Here is a 23,352-nt window from a genome sequence, read left to right on the forward strand (position 1 = left end):
CAGTATATATTCCATGAGGAACCAACTCAGTTCTGACTCAAAAAAGAAGCTTGAAATACCAAGAGAGACAGAAATGATGCAACACAGGCATGATGATACAAAGGGACTGAAATTCACCATCCAGTTTAAATAAAGGAAAAGGCCTCCTCTCTCTCAAAGTACTACACACATGGACTCAGGCTTGCAGTTACTGAAAGCGTCATTGCAATTTTCCCTACCAGATGAGGTCAGCGATTTACACTTCCTGTCCAAATTCCAATTCAAGTCCAACAATTAATTTTTATTATTTCCATTTTCTTCACTTAAAAGGGTAAAACTATTCTTTCTTGCCCTTGAAGGTATGCATATTTTTATAGTCACAGCTATAATGGTTTCTGTGCCTCATGCCAGAGCTGGTTATGTTCTGGATGAAAGAACGTGGTAAAGCTACTCTCAGTCTTGTTTAAAGGAATATATGCACTTTAAAAAATCAGCATGTTATAAATGAATTCTAGAACAACATGTTGTTCTCCAGGCTCAGAGTCCTGCCCTGCAAGTGGTCTAAAGTGATGATCTTTTCAAACCTTACTGAAGTCAATGTAAAACTCTTCAGCTGTGGAGGCCTGCACTGTGCACAGCTATTGCAATGTGTTTTACTGTTCCTGGGTACATATACACTTCACAATGCAATAGCAATCTGAATTACAGTTTTTAATCAGTTAATTTTAAATGAGCTGAAAAGAAGCATCTTTCAACTCGGTGATTAATGGTTAAACTCCAAAGCAGGAAGCAAAAGTTTTCAAATAACCTACCTCTGACAATGCTTAATTTGTGAGGTGAGAGAGGTGGCTTGGGAACGGCATCTTTCTTTTTTTTGGTTGCAACTCCTGTGACACTTCTGTTCTTGAGAACATCTGTTCCCCAAATCATAACCGCTAGATTTTTTGTATACTTTGAATCTCCTTGTGTTACTTGCAGCTGGTGCCATTTCTCCTCATCTACCCAAATTCCACTGCCAAGATGGACCTAGAAGGTAGTAATAATAACAACTTATCTATGGTATGTAGCACACAACAGTATCCAAGTGCTGTAGGAACATTAATATTAGGAACTAAAATAACAGTAATTAGGGCTGAACAAACCCATTTTGCCTAACTCTGAAACTTTTCCAACTTTGTGGGTCGGGGAGTTCAAGTCAACCTCAATACATAATATAGTTCCTTTTAGCAATCTCTACTTTCCCCCCCCACATAACCTCTCTCCTGAAAGGCTGTGGTCAGGAACAGATTGAAGAAGGAAACAGTGAACACATCCAGTATTATAAAATTATGCACAGCATATAAACCAAGCAGTTGCACCAGCCTAATTGAGGAGCAAGATGAAACACTTCCCTTCAGCTAAAACAGACTTTACCCAAAGCATATTCCAGAGGCAGTAGAGAGGAAATCACTTCCTAAGTTATATTTTGTACCTGTTGGCAAGACCCAGGCTGATTGTTTAAAGTAACTGGAAGGGGAGAAAGGATTTTGAGAGCTTCAATTTCAATATAAGCCAGGAGAGTTTAGAAGCTTTGTAAAACTTCCAGGTCTAACACAAAGTGTGTCTGTCACGTACAATCAATGTAAATGCACCACGTGAATACTGTTTTGTGGTTAGGCAACGACCCATTGCAGCAACATCATAAACTTTCCATTATCTGAACAATGGGAAGTCGAGGTATTTCACTGAAGTAGTAAAGCAGGATAATATAGTACTGGGAAATGCAGTGTGAAGCCAGTGGACAGTCTCCAAAAGGAAGATGCTCAAGCCTGGTTTTGTTTATTAGTCTTGCTCAGCACTGACTGTGCTTGCCTGTCTCCCACAGGGACACCCTACATCTCTACCCCAAGATTTCCAGTGCTCCAGTCTTAGGACAAATGCAGGACAGGAATCCCAGCAGCATCCTTAGGCTGCCACTACACATTTGAGCTGATAGTCCTGACACTCAGGACACCTCCAAGCAACAGCACAGAGGTAACTCCACGAGTAACCAGCACAAGTCTGACACAAGTGCAACCAGGACACACAGACTGGCCCTGCGTGGAACCACAAGTACTTTGGACCCTGAATGTCCATGCTCCAGTTCCTGGAGTACAGTGCAGACTCCTGAGCTACCTCTGCACACAGCAAGCTTTGTTCACATGGTGATGGACTTCACTCGCTGGGTCACACGCTTGCTCTCATCAAAACAAGCTAAGGTGTGACCCACACCTCCCAGCTGCTGATCAGAGCTCACTGCACTTACCTTCAGACAATCTGGACAAGAGCAACATTCCAAACTATTGGATTGCTGCATAGCCAAAATCTAGCTTTGATAAGACCTGGTCCAATAGGGGTTCTTTCTGTAACATTAACACTTAAAAAAAACTTTCGCCCTTCTTATGATTAAAAAAAAAATCCTGTCAACAAAATCCCACAGCAAAACTACATCAGAAGACTGCCTTAACTGCTCTGCCCTTAGTTTTCTGTGGTTTTACTCATTTTATCTGGCTTTACATAAACTGTGCTGCTACCCATACAAATCAGAGCAGTATCACAGAAGTCCCATTAAATGCAATGAAAATTGGACAAAGCTACTGTAAAATTTTATATACCAAACATTTTACTGCCTGTATTCCACTGAATACCATTTTTCTTTAAATGGAAACCTGCTTTAATTATTAATGAGGACTATAACCCCAAGAAATTTTTTATTACAATGGCATCCTTCAAAAGCAACTAGATGTTTAAAAACTTAAATAGAGTAATATGACTGGTTTGGCTACAAGCTATGTTATATATGTTTTATATATATATATATATATATATATATATATATTAAAGAAAACTCTACCTTCCTTAAAGCATAAAACATGCAGTAAGCTGCCTGTACTGCAAAATCTTGTCCACTAAAGGGATTCTAAGATGCTTTTCACAAGTCTTCCTGGACAGAAATTCAACTAGTAATAACCACAACACAACACTCATTTTTTTTCATTTTTCTCTGTTGTTGAGCCTCTCCATAAATAATTTTTTAAAAAGCACACTCTTTTGGTGTTCTCTATATATTTTGTAAGGCAACTTCAATGAGAAGTGAGCTGTCTGTGATCAGAAAATAATCTTAGTGCATGTTTAAATTCAGTTATTTCTGGTTAGATCTTGGAAAAGTTCTCAGGGAAAATGTTTGAAAATAACTACGATTTTCTATTTACCCAGAAAATAACTAAGATTAGAAATGTTATGACATACCAAATTTTGGATGTCTGTATTACATTAGTTGTAGGGACTGTTGTACTTGATCAAAAATCCAATTCCTCTCTGCCAAAATCAGGGTTTGCCTTTGCCAAAGATTATTTAGCCTCTTAAGATACTGCATTATTCATTAGCTTGAAGTTACTCAAAAGAAAAGAAGAAGTTACAGGAAAAATTTTTAATATTCATGCTTCAGACAGACAATCTCCTCTTTTAACATGCTTCATTTATTAAAAAAGCAATTGCTGGTATGAAACACCTATGGAAACAGCAACTACATGACAGACAGCCACAGCCACGGCAATCTTACGTCTCCCTTTTTCTATTTCTAGCAGCGTTACGGTGAGGAATTCAATCTGCCCGTGTCTCAGTTTACCTCTCTACATCAGGCCCAGTACTGTTTCCTATCAATCCCAAAGCTCTGGGAAGCACACTGTACTCCACACTCAGAAGATGTTTCCTTCTTGCTGGAAGAGCTGCCCCATGAGCCAGACTCTTGTCTTGATGAAATCAATGGGAAATTTACTCCCAATTTTAGAGACTGCAGGATCAACCTTCAAGCACAATGCAACAGAGACAGCAGTGAACTCAAAGCAAGGCTCACCAGCGTGGCTGTGCTAACATCTGCAACAGATCTAAAACGTGCCTCAGAAGATGAGCTCTTTTTTTTTTCTTTCTTTCTTCTTCTTTCTTTTTTTTTTTAAATGAATGGCACAGGCTCTTTTTCAGTGACTCCGTTTTCCCTCTGGAGGGAAGAGATTTATCTGCTTTGAAAGAATCCTACTAAGATCAAATCTGGTGCCACAAAGGGCAAGATTTGTAAAAAAAAGTATTTCAAATACTCTAGTGGTGCATATCAATATAGGAACACTGAAGTAAAGCCATAAATAAAGAAACCTGAAGAAAACTACCCTCCAACAACTCCAAATACATCATTAGTTCACATTTTTTGGCATCTGAGCTGGCTGTAGACCCAGTAAATAGACAAACCCAGGACCAAAACTACAAAAAATAATTAAAGAGATACTAATATCTGTAAAGACAGAAAACTTCAGCAAAAGAAGTGCAAAGAAGCTGACAGATGAAAAAAGGGTGCAGGAAAAGCTGCATACAAATACTAAAGGATGTGCCCTATCCCACAGACCTTAAGTGGAAGAGAAGGAGGTAAAGAAAACTCGTACAGTAATACACCCTAAGTATTCATTGCACAAATTCACACAAAATAATCACTCAAATTACATATTTAAATATATTAGGCAAGAAAAGCTATCTGAATCAAACACCTGTCAAAGTGTCAAGATTCTACTGTTTTTTATGTACATTCTGTCCTCAATAATTACGTTGAATTCATCTTCAAGAGGGACAGACATTGTATAGTCAATCTTTTAACACAAATCTGAAAATGCAGTTTCATGCTATATTCCATCAGTAATTCCACTGTACAGCAAAGCTGGAATGGATGTTTCCTCCTTAAGGGTTCTCAGATTAGGGTACCAAATGCATCTATATACACCAAGAAACAGGATCTGCACAGGAAATTCTGAAGGACTTAGAGTTTTGTTTAAGAAACATCACATTTATTTAATGATAATGAAATCAGCTGTAAAACCAAGCTTAGATAGATGAGCAGTTAATGTGTTAAGAATGTAGAAATCTGAAAAGCTCTCAGTCAAGTTCTGGAAAACTAGAGCTAGATGGTATTTCAGCAACTTCACAGTCTCTGGAAAGTAGCACTACATCAGCTCAATTCAGTGGCAATGCTCCTACCAGCATCAAGGCAGCCCATTTTCCTTCCACAGATCATAACTACCTCCTGCACTCTAACCCAAACATGAGGGCTTCTCTGCAATATGACTACAGCACATTATAAACATTAAAAACCTTTTAGGAAGAAGTGTTTTGGTTAAGTAGACTCATGTAACTTTATAATGTGGGTTACTGACTTTGGTCAATATTTGGTGTATTTATGGATGTCACCAAATGAAGACTATGTCAATTTGCCTGTGCATGCATATTTAATAACTATATTCCTTATGTTGCACAGCCTTCAATGTTCTCACCACTGAGGATATTTTTCTATGCTCTTCATATCTGTGTAACTTCACAATTCTCCTCAGCATAACAGCACACCTTCATGAAAACTGAGGAAGCTTGTACAAGCTGCTACCATCCAAAACCCCCACAATCATGAAAATTCCACAAGAACATCACCAGATGGACATTTAAAAATTACTCATGCTATATTTAATATAAAATACCTTTCCATTCTCGAGAATATACTTGTCCATTACTGGAACAGGGGCAGGGTAGTACGTTGATGTATTTGCTTCCTCACTGAAGGTCTTCTGTACCTCAGGTTCAGGCTCAATAGATTCAGGTTTTACTTTTTCAACCTCAATGGCAGGTCCTAGACAGTTAAGAAAAGAGAGCTGTCTGCTATCCCAGAGAACATGAAATCAATCCCTTCATCACCCATGATTAGCATAAAATAACATATTAGTCATGTTCATTTTGAAGTTAGAAGTAATCTAAACCAAAATCCTACTGCTGAACGTCAATAACTAAAAGCAGGATAAGTATTCCTGATTTATAAACATTAAAATGTTTAATTTTAATTTAAGTGTTTAATTTTATTCCTAAAGCATAAGGACAATTACAGATATGGGTAAGATTTCTTCAATGCACACTAAGGAAATTATATTAAAATTACACTGAAATTAAAAACCAAAAGCAACAATAGTAATTCTTCAAGTAAGAATTGCTATATAGTTGCATAGGAACCTGCATAATTTACTGTGATAATTACATAAATTATCCACACAATTACAAATTTTATAGAAATCCAAAATCTCTTTAGATATAACAGAGGTGTGTAAAAATAGTGAGGATCTGCAGAAATGCTATGAAGGAAACAGGCTCCTTACACTGAAATATCATGCAGAGAAAGAATATCAAAGGTTAAAAAACCCCACATAAGTTAGAGTTTTGATCATCCAATCCATCCAACACTGATTTTTATTTTTAATGTAATCAACAAAAATTAGGCACAAATTAAACAATGGACTACTACTAAATACATGTTTGAGACTTAAAAGGGGGATAATTATTTTGTCAATCATCAACTTTTCTTTTCCAGATCCAAGTTATGAAATGTTCCTAAAAGGACAGAAGAACAAACTAAGAATAATTTGTGAACTGGATTTCATGACTCCATTCATTGCAGGGGTTCCACCAGAAGTCTAGGCTACGGCCCCAAGCCTATCAGTGTCCCTTGGTGTGTGGCTCTAGGATCCCAAGAGGCTCCAGCAGGCACTGAAGTTCCATGCAGGGCTGGTGGCTCCACAGCACAGCAAGGCTGCCAGATTAAACTCTGGACACCGTGGAAATACCCCAAGTCCAGACCTCTAAGGATGAACTCACCCACTTGTCAGTGTTAGACTGTAGCAGGCTGTTGCAGAGAGCACTGCACCACTCCGCAGCCCAGCCCTGACATCTTCAGCTGGTGACAACTCAATCATCATGTCACCCTTCAGCTCCCTGCTCATGTTTGTGCACACAGACCCAGCCCTGAACTGATCCAACTCTGCAAGTCACACTGGCACCACAGCTCAGGTCTTAGTCACGCATCTTAAATAGTTCCTGTGCCTGGAACAAGCACAGCATTCTTCCCTCCTACTTTGTGCAGTTTCATTTAGAGATTATTACACAGCCACAGCAGTGCTTCCTCCGTTGTCAGCATTTGACATTTATCCTATAGCTTATCCTACACCTACATAGCCAGCTAAATGTTCTCAGCTGGCTGCCACTCCATGCTCGCCAGTGACTAAAAGTTGTCTTGGCAACTCAGACAATCCTACGCCGCAGTGCCACCAACAAGAGGGTTTTAAGAGCCAGCCCCAGTGCAAGCATGGCACAAACAGAGAAATCACACAAACATCCCATTTGCACTTTCATTTCATAGTGATCTTAGTAAGCACCTCTAGTACCATGAATATACAATGGTACAGCCAAGACAAACTGACCCAACCTGAGTTTACAACCTTTACAACTTGAGACTCTAAAGCTGATTCCGACTTGGGGGGAAGACCTGAACTGGTTAAAGCACCCAAAACCTGCCCACAGCATGGGGACAACTGAACAAGCAGATGCAGGGATGGAATTGCCAGTGGGACCTTAAGAAATCACCTCTGAAGCTGTTACTTAGAGAAAACATTCATCAACAAAGGGCTATTTTCTTACACTTTGAAAGTCACTTTGAGGAAGACACCTAAGTCTAACCACCTTCTTCCTAGCAGGAAACATTTATTTCCCTTTAAACACTTTTACTAGTCCCTATTTATAAGTCTTTCACTGTTTTTAGTCATATATTGACACAGCTGGAATTTGGTTTCCAGAGCTTCTCCAAGGAAAAAGCTCATTAAAGTCCACAACCACAACTCTCACAGGTCAGAATACCTCTGCTCCAATTCATGCTTTACTGCTTGCTTAGAAGTCACCAAAAGGAAGCCTTTAAAATCTCTTTTTTATATTCTGGTTTTTGATTCCCAAACAAAACCTGCCTCTAACCAGGCAGTCTCCACAACCACTTCCACAACTTCCACTAAGCTCTGAGTTTTCCACCCTGTGTGCTGTGAATTGCACATGTAACCTGCACTCCTGCCTGCCGGAAAACAGAGCAGTGTGCCCATTCCACCGCACTCCAAGTTCCCCCTCTCTGCATCTGATTTTAAAGATGATGAATGGGACATATAAAAATATTTACCTCTATCCAGAGGCTTAAGAATGACAGCATTTATGTAATAAGGATCAGGGGAAAAAAAAAAAGAAGACGATTTTCCGAATGCAAGAAGGAAACAAATGTTTTATTGTAAAATCTTTCTCAATCTGACTGCAGATTTTTTTATAATGTCCAAGAGGCCAGAAAATTCAAATCAGGATGAAGAGGTAGAAGGCTTCCCTTTACCATCCCTTTTTGTCAAAAATGTATCTTAGGCTACATGCTACTCCTAAAATTAGTAAGAAAGTAAAAATAAATTGACTGATAAAGTGGTCAGCATACATTTGTAAGCAGTAAGTTTTTTCACATAGTCTACCAGAATTTGAAACAAAACAAGACAAGTTGGAGAAGTGGTAATATTGGTACTTTCTATACTTCATAGAAACCTTGAGCCTTTTTTTTGTTTTTGTTTTTAAACATCAAAAACATCAAAAAGCCAAACAAATCTAGAAAAGCTGAAAAACAGTAATTCCTGACATGTGGTAAGACACAAACCCCACTTGATTCTCCCTACTCTGGTGTCAGTCCCAAGACACTGTAAACTGGATCACTGAAATTAAACTAGGATTAAAAATAAAACCTTGGGGGTCTGTGTGCACGTGCTGATGAATCCATGTTTCTGAATGAATGTGAGTATATTCCCTGACTTTGGAGCAACACTAATTCTCAGCAAAATAACATGAAAATGAAGAAATAACCAGAGAGCTAAAAACACCCAAGCATTATCCCTATTCAACTCTGGTAGTTCTGACTATATTCCATATTTCCAGCCACAGGAAACTGCACAGATCTTGCCTGGGATACAGCTATTCTTTTAAGAAGTTATTGAAATTCTTCTTCTGCAATCCGAGGGCTATTTAAAGTCCCTACAGGGGAGAGTCAGTTATTTAATTCTTTATATTATCTTGCTCTCTATTGATTATAAAAAAGGGCCAAATTAGGTGCATTTTCAGGTGCAACAAAACAAACTGCAAAAGCCTACAGTTAGTTGCAAGGCTTCCAATTCCCCAAGTGGACAAGGCAGGAGGCTGCACACAGTATTCCAGGAGCTCAAGAAGGACACCATAACCTTTTCCACAACAGCCATCCCATTTTTCCACTGCTCTGGTCCCTAGAGCCCTGGTGAAATGCCTGCCTTCTCCAGGGAGGGAATCTGCTGGGAAATAATATACTAAAATCAAGAAGATGATATTCAGCATTTCTCCATGGATCACTACTGATTTCACTAGTGTCACTTGCCACAGCTGCTTCCAAGGTTCTTTTGTGACAAACAGCAATCTGGTGTCACCATGAGGAAGATGAACCTCCTCACTCCTGCCACAGAAGTGGCTCCAGTTTAGCAGCAGAGCTGAAGGCCTGAGTCTCAAGTACAATACATTGACTTCCAGCTCCTCACTGAATTGAACAAGTTGATAGGAAATTAGGAGACTGACTACTTGACTGCACGTTAGCTCAAGAGGCTGTTCTATATTTGATCTGCAAGTTTAAAATGGCAACAGGCACGCATTTCCCACAGCTGCAATTCATCAGCACAAACCAGCTGTCATCTCATGCAAAGAAATCACAAGTCTCTAAGGTGAAACAGAAATGCAATTAGTTTGCATTAAGTCCAGCCTGCTAGAAGTGCAGTGTAACATAAATTACACGTAATTTGAAACTCTAGGTTTAAGAGATCACTGCAACTGCAGATGAATTCAGGATGTAATTTATTTTCAGAACAATTTTCAGAGATTATTCACATACCCAAACATACCTCATTTATAAGCCGGAAAAGTAAGGAAGACTAAAAAAGTCTTTACATATCTATTCTTGATTAAAAGTAGTACTTTTTCATACTGTCATCAGACTCTCTAATTTAGAACATGCTGAAGATGCCTCCCTTGCTAATTATTCATAAGTTTTGTATTGATCTTTCTAGAACATGGTTGTTTCTCTGCTGTGAATGAGGCTACAAGGAAAAACAACAGAGTAAGCAACAGTTAAAACACCGAGTCTTAGGAAATATAAACCCCGTGAAGGACAAAGCCAGCACGGCCAAATTCTACCTTTACCATAATATAAGGTTCCCTACAAGTAATAATAACATGGGATTTTTTTTTTTTGGAAGTATCATATAGCTGATATTTTTCCCAGGTATGTGATTAAAGAGCTTGTCTTCAGTGTAATTTGGATTTTCTTTGAGTTGTCAGACTGATACATACAATAGAAATTCATGCCCAATATTTAGAGAAGATTCAGTATTTTTTTTCCAGAGTTTCTTTTCCTCTTTTATTTTTTTTTTCATCCTAAGAAAATTCTTTATTTGGCTGAAGCAAAAAAATGCATCTTCTTTTTCTTAAAGTGAAAGAAAAGAGACAGAATTCAGTAGCTGTCTTCATTTCACTGCTGGTCTCACCACTCCCAACTGCTGTCAAGTCTACCAACTAAATTGGTACTTTACGCTGTTCAGCCCCATTGCCTACCAACATCTGGCTCGTGCTCCATTCCCATAAATTCCAGCTAACTACTTGCAGATGAAGAAACATCTTTCCATCCAAGGAAAATTTTAGAAAGCTCAGTGGAATCTCCTGCCAACCACATCATGTTTTTCAGGCTGCGGCAACCTTGCCTATTTAGTTTTATTTAGAAAGTTAACTAGAATGTTGATGGTAAGTAACGACATTTTAATTATGCACAGTGTAACAATGATGAGCATTCACAATCAGACACTCAGTTTAGGTTGTGGGACACTCCAAGAACTTGGCTCCAAGGGTGTGGGCACACCTGAACACATGCTACAGCACAGGCACATGCTCTCTCAGGTCCAGCTCTGTACGTGAGGGTAACTCAGACCCACATGCAAATTGCATGCACTCGTTCCAGTCCAGGAAAAGAGCCAATATCCAATTGACATGCAAAAATTAAGTTTCCAGATACACAAAGGCAGACGTAAGAACAGCATGCTAAGTTTGGATGCATAGATTTCAAACAAGTTTCAGTCACCGAGCAAATCTTCAACACAGCAGTACCACATTCTAATCACAAATAAATGTAATTAGTCAAATTTTTGAAGGTATTCCAAGGGTATCATCTTCAATGAAAAGGATGAACTTTTTATTTTGTCTTTTTTCCCATTTATTCCAACATAATGCTTAAATAATTGTTATAAACCCAAACAAAGGAGCAATTGACCCAAGATATTTAAAACTGAAATCCAAATTACAAAAACCTGCATTTTGCAACAAGTGTTGATAAATGGGACACTAATATGAAGTTTTTTTAATTATGCTTTAACAATCCATTGTTTTTCAAATAGCATGGCTGTTTAAAGCCACTGCTAAAACTTCAGGAATATATCACATTCTAATAAGCTGCTAATGGGAAGAGGGGTCAGAAAATGGAAGGTAACATAGTCACATAACAATAAACAAAATCCCTAACTGCAAAGGATAAATTAGTTTTAGCCCAACTATTCATTCCAGCACCTTTTCTTTTCTTTTTTCTTTTTTTTTTTTTTTCTTTAACTGGAACATATTGGTATATTTTGCAAATGATGCTTTATTAACTTTTCCAGCATATATTGGAAGGTCAGAGACTCTTTATAATACAGCTGCTTAAAATGGAACTCTGGTTCAGCCATACCAGCACAAAGACCTCTAGTTTTTAAAGAAAACCCCAGACGTACATAGCATACAAATTTGACACGTTGTACAGCCACAGCAGAAAACCCTTTTAACATTCAATGTCCAGTTTAACAACCACTGCTATTCTTCAAATACATTTCCATTACTATTGATCACAACTGCAAAACTCATTCAAACTAGTCCCACTTAAGTCCGGCACTTACCACTACCTAGTCTTAGGAGCAGTACATCCTGAAGCCTCCTGTTCAAGTCTCTGAGCTCTTTCATTTCTGAAACGAGTGCCCCATACTCCTTTAGCTTCTTTGCCTGTTGCACAAGCTGTCTCCGCGTTCTCTCAAGCTCCTGTTGAATGTGTCTCATTTCTTCCTGCTGCTGCTGGTAACTCCTCAGCAATTCCTCATAGAGAATCCGAGGAACTACGGCATCGTCCATATTGTTCATGCCTTCTGTAGCCTCCATAAAAGCCTCCTCAGGGCTGGAAGTATTACTGAGACTCATCCCATTCTGTTTTTCAAGGCGAGCAACAACTGCTTCAATGCTTTTGTGTGTACCTTCACTTTGTTTTCTCCCATCTTGTCTCTGCACGTTATAATAAAAAACAAATAAATTAGGAGAGCAGTAAGACATAATAAAATCAAAATTCTACAGTCTTGGGAACTATTAATATTCTTGTTCTCAAAAAAAAAACTAAGACAAATCCAGTCTGCAAAAATATTTTGCCTAACAGTTTCTTATGGATATAACATACAGCATAACTAACATTCAACTATAACTCAGCTAAATGCAGGTACAAACTTCTGAGGCAGTTACAGTCCTTCCTGCATTTGTGCAACACTTACAAAGGCAGTGTATATAGGTCACTTGATTCCGTATCATTAATTTCTTTTTTAAAAAGTGAATCTAGATCTCTTTTTCTTTAAAGTTTACCCTGAACATTCAGATTTCTGACAAAAGGAGAAAGAATCAACTGTGTGCTCCATTTGTCACCTGTGACGACATCAGAGGTGAAAGCAGCATAGGCACAAAGCTGTTCTGTGAACTGAGGGCTTGTCCTTCCCACACTCTGGGAGACAAAACCTTCTCTCACTATCCCTACAGCACATTCACCCAACTGCCTGATGCAAGTGACTGAGTTAACACTATCAGCAAACACTGAAAGGGATTTGAAAACACTGAAGCTGGAGACAGAATATATCATCCAGCCTCATCTTCCTTATCAACTGATTCCTTCTATATTAGTTCTGCATTGCAGAGGCTTCAGGGCCTGGGAACTTTCAGTGGAATTTTACCTTCAGTCATCTGCACAAACCCTACAAATTAAATCACACCACTTTCCTGGGGCCTGGATAGTGGGATTAATATGTGACAGTACAGGTGAAGTCACGAAGTTTTACTGGCCAAATAAGAAAATGCATTTGAACTTCCAAGCAACTGCAAGGAAAGCAAATGCAACTCACAGATTAGAGGTGAGAAGCTGACGCTATCAAATTCCCATACCACAATATCCATGAGTAATGTGGCAGAAAAGAAAATTATTTGATGTTACACCTGCTCCATTCATGTTCTAAAAAATAATTTAACAATTAAAAAAAAAAGCTGGCCCATCACAAAGAAATGCACTGATATCACTCCTGCAGCTGCAAAACACATGAAGCCACAGAGCAATATCTCATTCTAAAGGCTTGGAGACTTTTAAAGAAATAATTCAATATCACAAAATAAATACATTTCCATATTGGGTTTCTGGCCTAAAAAGGCAGAACCTAAAAAGGCAACTGGGAGTTACAATGGAGTGATACAGTCCTGTCAATTCTTCTCAGTCACTGCTGTAGATGGGCAGTCTCAGAGCACCCCTCCCAATTCCAAACAAGCAGTCAGCAATATGTCACAAGTGCCACCACAAACAGCTGGCACAGTTAAGTACTGGTGACTTCTAAAGCATTCTGGGCCAAAGTGGAAGAGCATTGTTGCACCAATCTCAGATGGCAGTTACACTGTGCAGACAGTATACACAGGAAAATGTTTCATTGCACTTAAATCAGGTTTTGAAAACCCATACCCCACCCCCACACACAATGTGACCCAATTTCACCAAACACACTATTTTAAGGGGATCAAAAGCAAGCCTGGAATTCTTAAGCTAGGATGTTTGTATATGCCCCAAGCACTTGCAAGAAGGATTAAAAAAAAAGGAGAGAAAAAAAACAAAACCAGAAAGACTTCAGTACCTTACTGTGTCTAAGCTCCACATCTTCTTCCCCATAATCTGTAACCTCCCCAGCTTCTTCTATGTGATTGAGAGAGAGTTTGGGGATTTTAATTTTCTTCTGCATCACACTGTTCTCAAGGTCAGTTTTGTCCTCTAAAATGTATATTAAAAATAAGGTTTTGTTACATTAATCAGTGTTCTTACTTTGAAATACTACACAACTTAGGCAAGACCAGTTACAAAAACCCAACCTCCCATGCTCCAATCCCCTCATAATACCATGATCAAATTAGCCCATGGTGTAAATCCACTGATGCTTACTGGCAATTCTAAAGTTTCAACTGGGGATCAGTCTGGCCCAACACACAAATAAATATTGAAAAATGCCAAGCTAAATTCAAGTGATCAAAAGTGTTGATGAGTGGCTTGTACTACCACCAAAGTAAGAGTTGAAGAGGCTGTAAATCAAACTTCCTAAAAACCATCTGTATTGCTTTAGATCATGTTTACCAATGGTATTTTCATATTCATAATCCACTGCAGTTCAAACTCTTATTAGAGTTAAAGTGAAAATAAACTTGGTAATTCATCCCATACTCTAACCATCATCTGTCAGCAGCACAGATCTATTTGCACACATGGCAGATTCTGCAAAGTTCTGCAGGGCTGGAAAATGGAATGTTGCTGGAGAGCTTCAAAGTGCATTACACAAAAGTTGCATAAGAACCAAATCTGTAACAAAATTACTACACAACCCTATTTCATTAATTAATGGTATTCATCCTTTTTCTTTGGCAAAGCCATTAAATATTTATATGAATTTTTGCATCTGATGAAAATATTGAAGTAAAATATTTTCAAGTTTCTCACATTTTGACAGATTTCAAAATTAGGTATTTAAAAATATTAATCTGAAAACACATTCAAAATATTTTAATATTCCTGAAAAGGTAGAGGGGACAGTGAACCAAGAGTACAGTCTCCCAAAAACGTGCCTGTGGTACGTAAAATTCTTGCAGAGCAGACGAGGTCTGAAAAGATTCACCTGTTCCTGACAGTGTCAAAGAGAGATGCATTTAAACTATCAGTACACTGAGAGCTTATGAACAGGAAAACATTTTGAGTCTTCTTATCCACCTGCAAATTGTATTCTGCAAAGTGTCCCCTGAATATTTTTGGAAGTGCCAAGGAGGAAGGCCCCTGTGAGTGCTTAGTTACATTGACTTTTGCTTTTCAAATTAGCATCTCTCCACAGGACCTCAAAATGGTTCATGTTGACAGTGTAGGAAAGGGAAACAAAGGTAAATCACTGTTTAATGAGGAGCAAGGCATTCATTAGAAATGAATTACACAGATGAATGCAATTCATTTTGTTACAGATAGAAATGGATCTCTTGTAGGCAAATGGTGATATTACAGCCCAAGGCTATGTAAAAAGAATAGGCAAAGAACATGCAGAATGAGACATTAGACAACCTGAAATGAAACGCAGATGGTAGCAATAAATACTAAGACAGATGCAAAAAGAAACAGATAAACAACAAAAAACAGCTAGGCTTATTTTAGATCATTCTCCATTCCCCAGAGCATTGTGGATGCTTATCCCAGTAAAACAAAAAGGCAATCCAACTGTTTCAGTTTTGAAAAATAAAGCCCTATGTTTTTATGTATCTGGAAAATGTAGGTTCATCAGAAACGTGAGATAAGCCAATTCTAATGCCAGAGAGATGAGAAGAAAATAAGGGAGCCCTTCCCAAAAAAACAAATAATACAAACTTCCAGACTAAAGGACAGACTGAGGGGTATTGGTATTTTCTTGGAATTTAAGAATAGATTAATCCACATTGAAAGAGTGAAAAAAGAAAACCAACAACGCTTTCTGTGTTCATGGATTTTGGGATATTGGATAGACTGAGGAATCCTTTGCTAAAATACATTCTTTCAGTTCCTTGGAGGAAGAGCAGCACATGGATATTGCAGAGCAGTTTCTCTAGACTGCTTTGCCAAATCATCCTCCATAGGACATGCAGATGACCTCCTTCTTCATTTAAAGAATTCAGATCAGTTTCTGTCCTCTGAAATAACCCTTGTCCTCACAACAAGATGGACACAATCCATTACTTGACACAGCTAACAAATTTGTCTGCTGACAGCTCACTGAGGTCACCTGAAGCCAGAACCCCAGACCAACTGGAGAGGGACACAAGCCATCCTCCCCATGGCAGGGAAAAGCGACCCTTGAAACAATGAAGGACAGGGGTCACAGAGGGGTAAGTGCCTGTGCAGACCACAGAAGCCAGTAAATACTTTCCAGTGAATAAACCAACAATTAAAACAAAAACAGTTTGGAAGAACAGTAATATTTATCTTTGATTTTGGCTTTTAAAGTCAATTCATAAAGGTTAATAACACTTCTATGCACTTAACGATGAAAATGAAAGAAAATACTTGGTTTGAGGTCAAAGAAAACAAATGCAAATTATCTGAATTCTACACTCTCTTCACTCTCTACTCAATTTCAGTTTGCCTGTGAAATTTATGTTTTCAAAACTTCACTGCTTTTGAAGTTTGTTTTTATATCTCCTTACAAATGGTTAGTTTGTATATTGCTGGCATGTAACTATCAACACAGTTTTCCTTCTGTTCATTTGACTTTTTGGTTTTACTGCTTATCTGTACATAAGCCAGCAAGATGAAGAAAGGAACTGTTCTCTCCACACACAAAATTTGAAGAAACAATGAGTTTATATAAGTTAAAGCTCAGGAACTTCCAATGTCGTAAGTAAATAAATGTTCCTCTGCCTTCCAATAACAATACATATAATATTTTTTTACATATGCTCTGGTCTTTGAAAGCTTATTTATACCTAACACAATCCATCCAGTGTGTTGAATATGAAAAGGCCTTTTGTTCTTTTTCTTTTTTTTTAAAGTGCATTTCTAACCTCTGTTGTCTTCTGCATTAGCTGCAGATAGAGCCAGAAAAATCTCATTCTGAATTTGAGATTAATGCTGGAGTTCTGGCTCTTGTTCTGTAAATATTAATGGAATTTGGGAAGGGGTGGGAAAGAGAGTGGAGACTGGGGGAAGGGTAGGAGAAACATGAACATACATTTACAGCAGATCTCCTTAGGATTCTCTGTCTGTTGTGGCAGCAAACAAAAGAAAGGTACAAAAGAAGAATCCAGCAAAAGACAACACACCTGTGATTCTGAGCTAGAAGAAAACCAGGATAGGAACCAAATATATGGACAAGCTGCAATTCAGTGCCTGAGGCTACAGAAGAGAGAGAAGGGCAGCCTAAAATCATTGCAGCTCAGAGCCTCATTTTGTAAGGACCCAAATAATTTTTCTGGACTTTGTTCCCAGTCATTTAAACCTTGCTAGAAGTTAAAAATTAGACCTTCCCCTAGGTGGCTATGATCAGCTTGTTATAAAGTTGTGTCTATTGTTTTCCCTAGATATGCAATGAGTGGTTCAGTGATATCAATTACTGAGAACTAGCACTTAACATACTTAATTAGGCACTCATAACAAAATGTGCGGGGTGGAATGCACAATACAAGAATGGATTCCCTCTGTTCTTTAGGAAGGGACAATTCTGACAGACACATGTAAATTAGGAAAAATTGCTTTTGTTCACAGAGAACCTGGTATTCTGTGATTCAAGATAAAGAGTAAAGCATGCTGGAACAATTGTATTCCCAGAAAAGGTCAGACTTGGAGAGATCTTGGCAGTCAGCTCCTCACAGTACTGAAGTGCAGGGCTCAAGAGCCAGGGCACGTGACAGCGTCTCTCCCCATCCAGGCTTCTCCCGAAGCTGAAGGGGCAGTCAGAAAAAAGTGAACTGCTGAGGAATTTCAGAGTGCCTGGGAACACATTTGGCCTCAGCAGTGCTCAAAGAAAAGCCAAAAAAGCAACCCTGCATTAGGAAACCTCTATCAACTAGCAAAGGATAAACTGTTCTTGGAATGCTCTCTTCAATGAGGCCCTCATTTCAGAGTCAGAATGAGTGGATCCAAAAGGTAACAGCTTCAAGTCTAGAAGGGAAGAGAACCGAAGCAGAGAAAGCGACTTTAACAGGGCAGGGAGTTGGTTAAATCCAAGGAGAAATATGTTAGCGCTCTAAAACTGAAAACCCTATTGTGGGATGTAAAATAAAACTATAAAAATCTCAAAGCCTCCTTAAAGCATTCCTTACTTTCTAATTTAGAAATAAGGACTGAGCAAACGAATCCCTTCAAAAAGAAGTTCAAATGCTGGTTTTTTTCCATCTTTGGAATAAAAGCTGGAAAAATAAAGGAAGGGAGTTCTGCACTTCAAATGGATGAGGGATGGCAGGTCTGGTATCAGTCCAAAGAAGGGGCTTGGCAATGCTATAAATCTTACAGTAATAAAATGAAAGAACCTTGAACAGAATTCGTCCTTCCCCTAAGCCTTCAAAAAAATTCCACTCCTTGTGAAAAATGATATGCTGACAGATGAAAAAACTTACCATCAGCCTTCCCATTTCCAGGCATGTACCCAGCACATATGGATAACACCTGCACAAGATTCCCCACACTGCTGCACTGAACTGGTTTGCTACTGATTCAGCCAGGTTGCTTCTACTGAGAAGGTGAGATCACCTGCCTGGGCAGGCTGTGCACTGCTTACAGATCAGGAAAAGCAAAAGATGCTTAGGAACCAAAGCAAAGATCCCATAACCAAAGGTTATGTGGTGCTTTAAAGCAAACACACCAAGCACAACAGGGCATGGATTCCTAAGTGCCACTTAAAACACAAATAAACAACATTCAGTACTGCTGTGACTGAGAAGGAAAACAGCATGATAATAATATTTTTTAAAAAAGCCACCTGGGTTATTCAAAGCTGGGAAAAAAAAAGAACTATAAATTACTTTCTTAGCTAATTTAATGCAAACATTAAAGGAGAACTTGAACAGGAAGAAGAGATGAGATTTCAGAAAATGTAGTGATCCTGCAGGCTCAGAAGATATTCAGGATACAAAGCAAAAAGAAATGTGCTTCATATAAAACATGTCTGAGCTAGGAGTACACTAAATTACAACCACTACCAAAGGAGAAACTGAGAATGACAGTAACAAACACAGGCCAACAGACAGCAGCAGAAATGCAGAAGTTATTTGAAGAGGACAGGTGCCACCAAAATCAATGCAGCTAAAAAAGGGAGAAGTATGCAAAAGAGGGGCCAACTAGCTGCTGGCACACCTAGTTGGATTCAGGATTTGGGTAGTAAAATTTACTATATTGTTTTGCTCTTTTTTTTTTTTTCAGACTAGATGAGAACTTTCTTTTAAGGACAGAAAAAAAAAGATTCCCAAAATAAACACTGGGCACAGTGAAAGTGCTTCAGAAGTATATTTAGTTGGACAGAAAGGTAGAGCTGAGTGTAAGCAACAAAGTGGATGAGGAGTATGTGAGAGACAGGAAGATTTTGGGTTGGAAATGACAAACAAGATTATTCCTCCTCTTGACTCTAAATTCAAGGCAAATGGACAAAAATTGTAGGAAAATATGTTGGGACAGCCTAAGCATAAGCTGAAAAAGATTTCTGCTAAGGATGTCAGAAAGGGAAGCTGACAAAAAATGTGAGTGAGAAAAGCTAGCAATAAAAAGGCAGAGCTGAGAGATGCCATCATCTGGGCTTGTATCACTCCCAAAATTTTAAGAACTAAGTAGTTCTGCAGCACTTTGCCAGAAAGAGAAAATGACAGCAACACACAAATGAGTGACTGGAAGGTTGTCTTCAGAGCACAAAGAAGAGTGAGCAAAGAAGTCAGGGAAGAACAACACATCAAGCAGCACTGTGACAGGCAGGGCTGATAAGCACAGGAAGGTGAAGACATGTACTTGAGGAACTGGCCCAAAAGGCTGCTAAATCTTGTGAATTTCAATAAAGTCTAAAGAATAGGAAACAGGGTGAAAATAATTCTTAATCAAACTGGGGAAAGGCAAGATAGAAAGGTCTTAAACCACTGCTTGACAGGTTTAGAGATGATGGGTAAGAAGGATGATGTGCCAGGAGCCTGAACCAAGACTGCTCACTGATGATGGAGAGAAAGCCACACCTGCTTCGTACAAAGGCACTAAAGAAGGGAGAGAAAGATTAAGGAGCCAAAATCCTACAGAAGCAGAGCACAGATTACATAAACCTCTTAAGTCCTCTCTGAAGTCCTAGATCAAGTCTGGCTTTTGCTCATTAATATTTAATACAGCAACACAAGTAAATGCACAGAGCATGGTTCCTGCTGCTGTTCTCACAAAACCCAAAACAAACTAAAACTAAAACAACAACCTACCATGCCAGCTACTGAAGCAAATAATGTCAAGGTCTCTGCAATTTTTCTTCCAGTGGAAGAGCTGAGATACCCAGCCTAATTCTGGTAGGATTGTGAGTTTTTGATATGGCCACCTATTTGTAGTCAAATTCTAATGCACATGAAGACATTCATGTATTTTGTAACATTCTCCTTTTGCATGTGCTCAGTTATCAGCAGATTGTTCAGATCTATAGTCTTGAGTATCAGCCCAGATACATCAGACCTCTATTGCAAGAAAAACTTACATGTATTTTCTTCCTTAATTTCCATTATTAAAATCTATTTCCATTATGAAATCTATTTCTCAGTTCAGAAATGAATACAAACTCTCATCAAAAATAGTTAACCAAAGGCAACATGGCTCAAACTAATACAACTAAAAATAGTCCTTTGTCATCAAAACTCTCCCCTTCATTTAACTTTTAGTGGTACTAGAACTTGGCTGTGGCACAAACACCTGGGGCTGGACAATCAAGTTAAGAAAGACTACTGAGACTGCTGAAATAAAAGAAATCATGCTCTCTACAAGACTGAGGACGATTTTAATCCTGGATCCGATATTTACTTAAATACTGACCTTGAATAATTCAAACTTTTCATCTTACTGTCCCCATCTAGCCCACTGAAGTGCTGTACAGATTTGTTAATATTTGTACAATACTCTGCACATGTCAAACACAAAGGATTACAGCTATTGTGGAACAACTCTCTTAATCCTTTCTGAAACAAGTACACTAATACAGCATTACCATTAAATTAAAAAGAAACCCTGAAAACAAGCAGGATGTGAAAATGCCATCCGTTAAATATTTCCTCTGCACCAACACATGAAACTCAACCATGGGCATTACTTTTCAAAAACTGGAACATGGTGAAGATTTTCCAAAAAATATTTATAACAAAAAGCTATATATTTCTTTAGGAGTTCAAAAGTTCATTTAAAGAGATCATCAATCTCAATGACAGCTATAATTTGTCGATCTGGTTGCTCTCACCAGTCCATCTGTATTAGACTGTACAATTATATTAAGACTAAACCCTGTGATGATTTGATGATCACACAGGCCACAAAGCCATGGAGATGCTGTCCAGGAGCCGTCCAGCAGGTAAAACAGAGAGCACTCCAGGAAGCCTCCACAACATCTCTGCCCAAGGAATAAGCTCAATATGGAAATAGTGGGTAGATTTATGCATTTTTTTCAGTTTCTATACAAAAATTACAATGTGGTTCAGCCTCTACTATTTTTAAAGGAATTCTTTAAAATACACAAATAATTGACTGACTGGCAATTAGGCAATACACTGGAAAAAAATGTTTTACTGTTCAATTATGAGAACAAAAAACATTAAGTTACATTTTTCCCTCTTCACTCCCCTGCAAATTTTAGCATATTTTAATTAGTTTTAGTTACCATAGCTACCATAACCATACTATCTTTGAAGTCAATTTTATTAAAATCCTGAATTTCATGTTTTTACTGTATGCTAGCTGAGCTTATACAACATTTACAAGCGTAACTGGTGTTAAGTGGTGCAACAGAGATACTAAGCCCACAAAAAACAACAGCAGCATCGGTCACCTGCATGTCCTTATGTTACCAAAAAAAAATTAGATGATTTCTGGCTATTAAGGTGAAGCAAAAAGCAAATGTGACTGAGGAACATGCAGGTCAATTGAGAAGGGTTAAAGACAAACAAAAGAACGTATATTCAGAATAAGCAGGGTAATACAGGAAAGGAAGAAATTAAAGACAAGTGTAAAACCTTCTTGCACAGATAAATCCCAGGTTTTGAATTAATTTTTACAGGTACTTTAGCCGGCTGATGACATCACCACTCTCATAAGGGTTACTCCAAACCGCTACTTAGAAGTTGCAGTTTTAAAAGTTATGATTTTTTTTTTTTTCTGCTACCATTTAGCTTTGTGTCAATAATAAAATATAATAAAACTTCAACACTGAATAAACAGAAACACCAAAATGACCCCACAAATTGTGCCTTTGTAGGCACATATCTCAGATATGGTCCTACACTAGAAGAAGGGGAAAAAATCCTCCACCCTTCATTTTACATGAGTTAAAAATAAACCAGAAATGGATCAAATACAAAATGAGTGTGAAATTTAGCTTTATATATTTTTCATGAATACTGCCATACTTGTGTTCAGGACTATATTTAGGAGTGTGAAGCAGATAGTTACCGTTATACAAAATGATTTGCTGAACCTCTGCATACAGCCAGCTCTTTTACCTGATGAAAAGGTAAAAACACACCAGTAGCACGTCAGCTAAGGGTGACAAAGGCCATGTGTGTCAAATATCACAGGAAAAATTTAAAAAATAATAATTGAAAAATAAAAATGTTATTGAGGTCAAGGTTACTTCAGCACTACCTAAACTGCTTGGCTTAGCTCCTCTCAGTGACTGGAGCGGGCCCTTGGCACAGAAAGACTGCACAGGAGGTGACACCACCATTAGGGACAGCTGGACTTGCTGCTCCCAGGGCAGCAACACAAAAGCTCATCCCAGGTACTCCCAAACCAGCCCAGGAAAAAAAAATTAATTAAAGAGACTGTGAGGAACCACTGCAAGTACTGGGAGGTCTCCTACAATCTCTTCCTGGCACTTTTTTACTCAGGACAACCCTTGGGATCACCAGAGGAGCATCTGCAGGTGCTCTGTCGTTTTTCCTGGTGCCATTTCTCCCCAGGTCTCTGTCACACGCCATCCAAGCAATGTATCCCAGCAGGGGACAGGCCCAGAGATTCCTGGGAACAAAGAGTCAGCTTTTCCTACCACAATGGTTCATTCACCCTACTGACTGCTCTGGGAAAGGAAATGAGACATATGGAGCATACAGGAACATGGGATGGAGCAGTGGCCACAGCCAGAACCTGCTTTATGTACTCCAGCTCCCCAAGCTGTCAGAATGATGCAAAGAAGAAAATCTATGGAGAAGCCCAAGACTACAGAAATACCAATAAAATCTTGGGACTTAAATATTACACATCAAAATGACTTCCTGAGCTAAATTTTGTATATTCTTCATATAATCTGAAATCTTATATTGGAAAGTTTTCACATATTCCAGAATTTGACAAAGGGTCTTTCATCCATGATCTTTCCATAGCAAAGAAGCTTTGATATACAC

General features: G+C 38.5%; 1 protein-coding gene across 7 annotated transcripts in view; it reads right to left on the reverse strand.

Annotated features, from left to right (window-relative positions):
* Positions 1-23,352, reverse strand: part of LOC107208051 (BEN domain-containing protein 5) — an 880,445-nt gene that overhangs the window by 323,175 nt on the left and 533,918 nt on the right. For 2 of the 7 annotated variants that reach the window (XM_015635920.3, XM_015635927.3), the window contains 4 exons: positions 13,878-14,011; positions 11,853-12,228; positions 5,508-5,656; positions 792-1,005 (listed from right to left, as the gene is read on the reverse strand). The exons of 1 other annotated variant lie outside the window; for it this stretch is intronic. In XM_015635920.3, coding sequence (XP_015491406.1) covers positions 792-1,005; positions 5,508-5,656; positions 11,853-12,228; positions 13,878-14,011 — 873 coding nt within the window. The remainder of the gene's footprint in view (positions 1-791; positions 1,006-5,507; positions 5,657-11,852; positions 12,229-13,877; positions 14,012-23,352) is intronic. 4 more of the 7 variants (XM_015635921.3, XM_015635925.3, XM_019007625.2 and 1 more) reach the window with 4 other exon arrangements.

Source organism: Parus major, chromosome 8, assembly GCF_001522545.3.
Source record: "Parus major isolate Abel chromosome 8, Parus_major1.1, whole genome shotgun sequence".
Taxonomy (NCBI): domain Eukaryota; kingdom Metazoa; phylum Chordata; class Aves; order Passeriformes; family Paridae; genus Parus; species Parus major.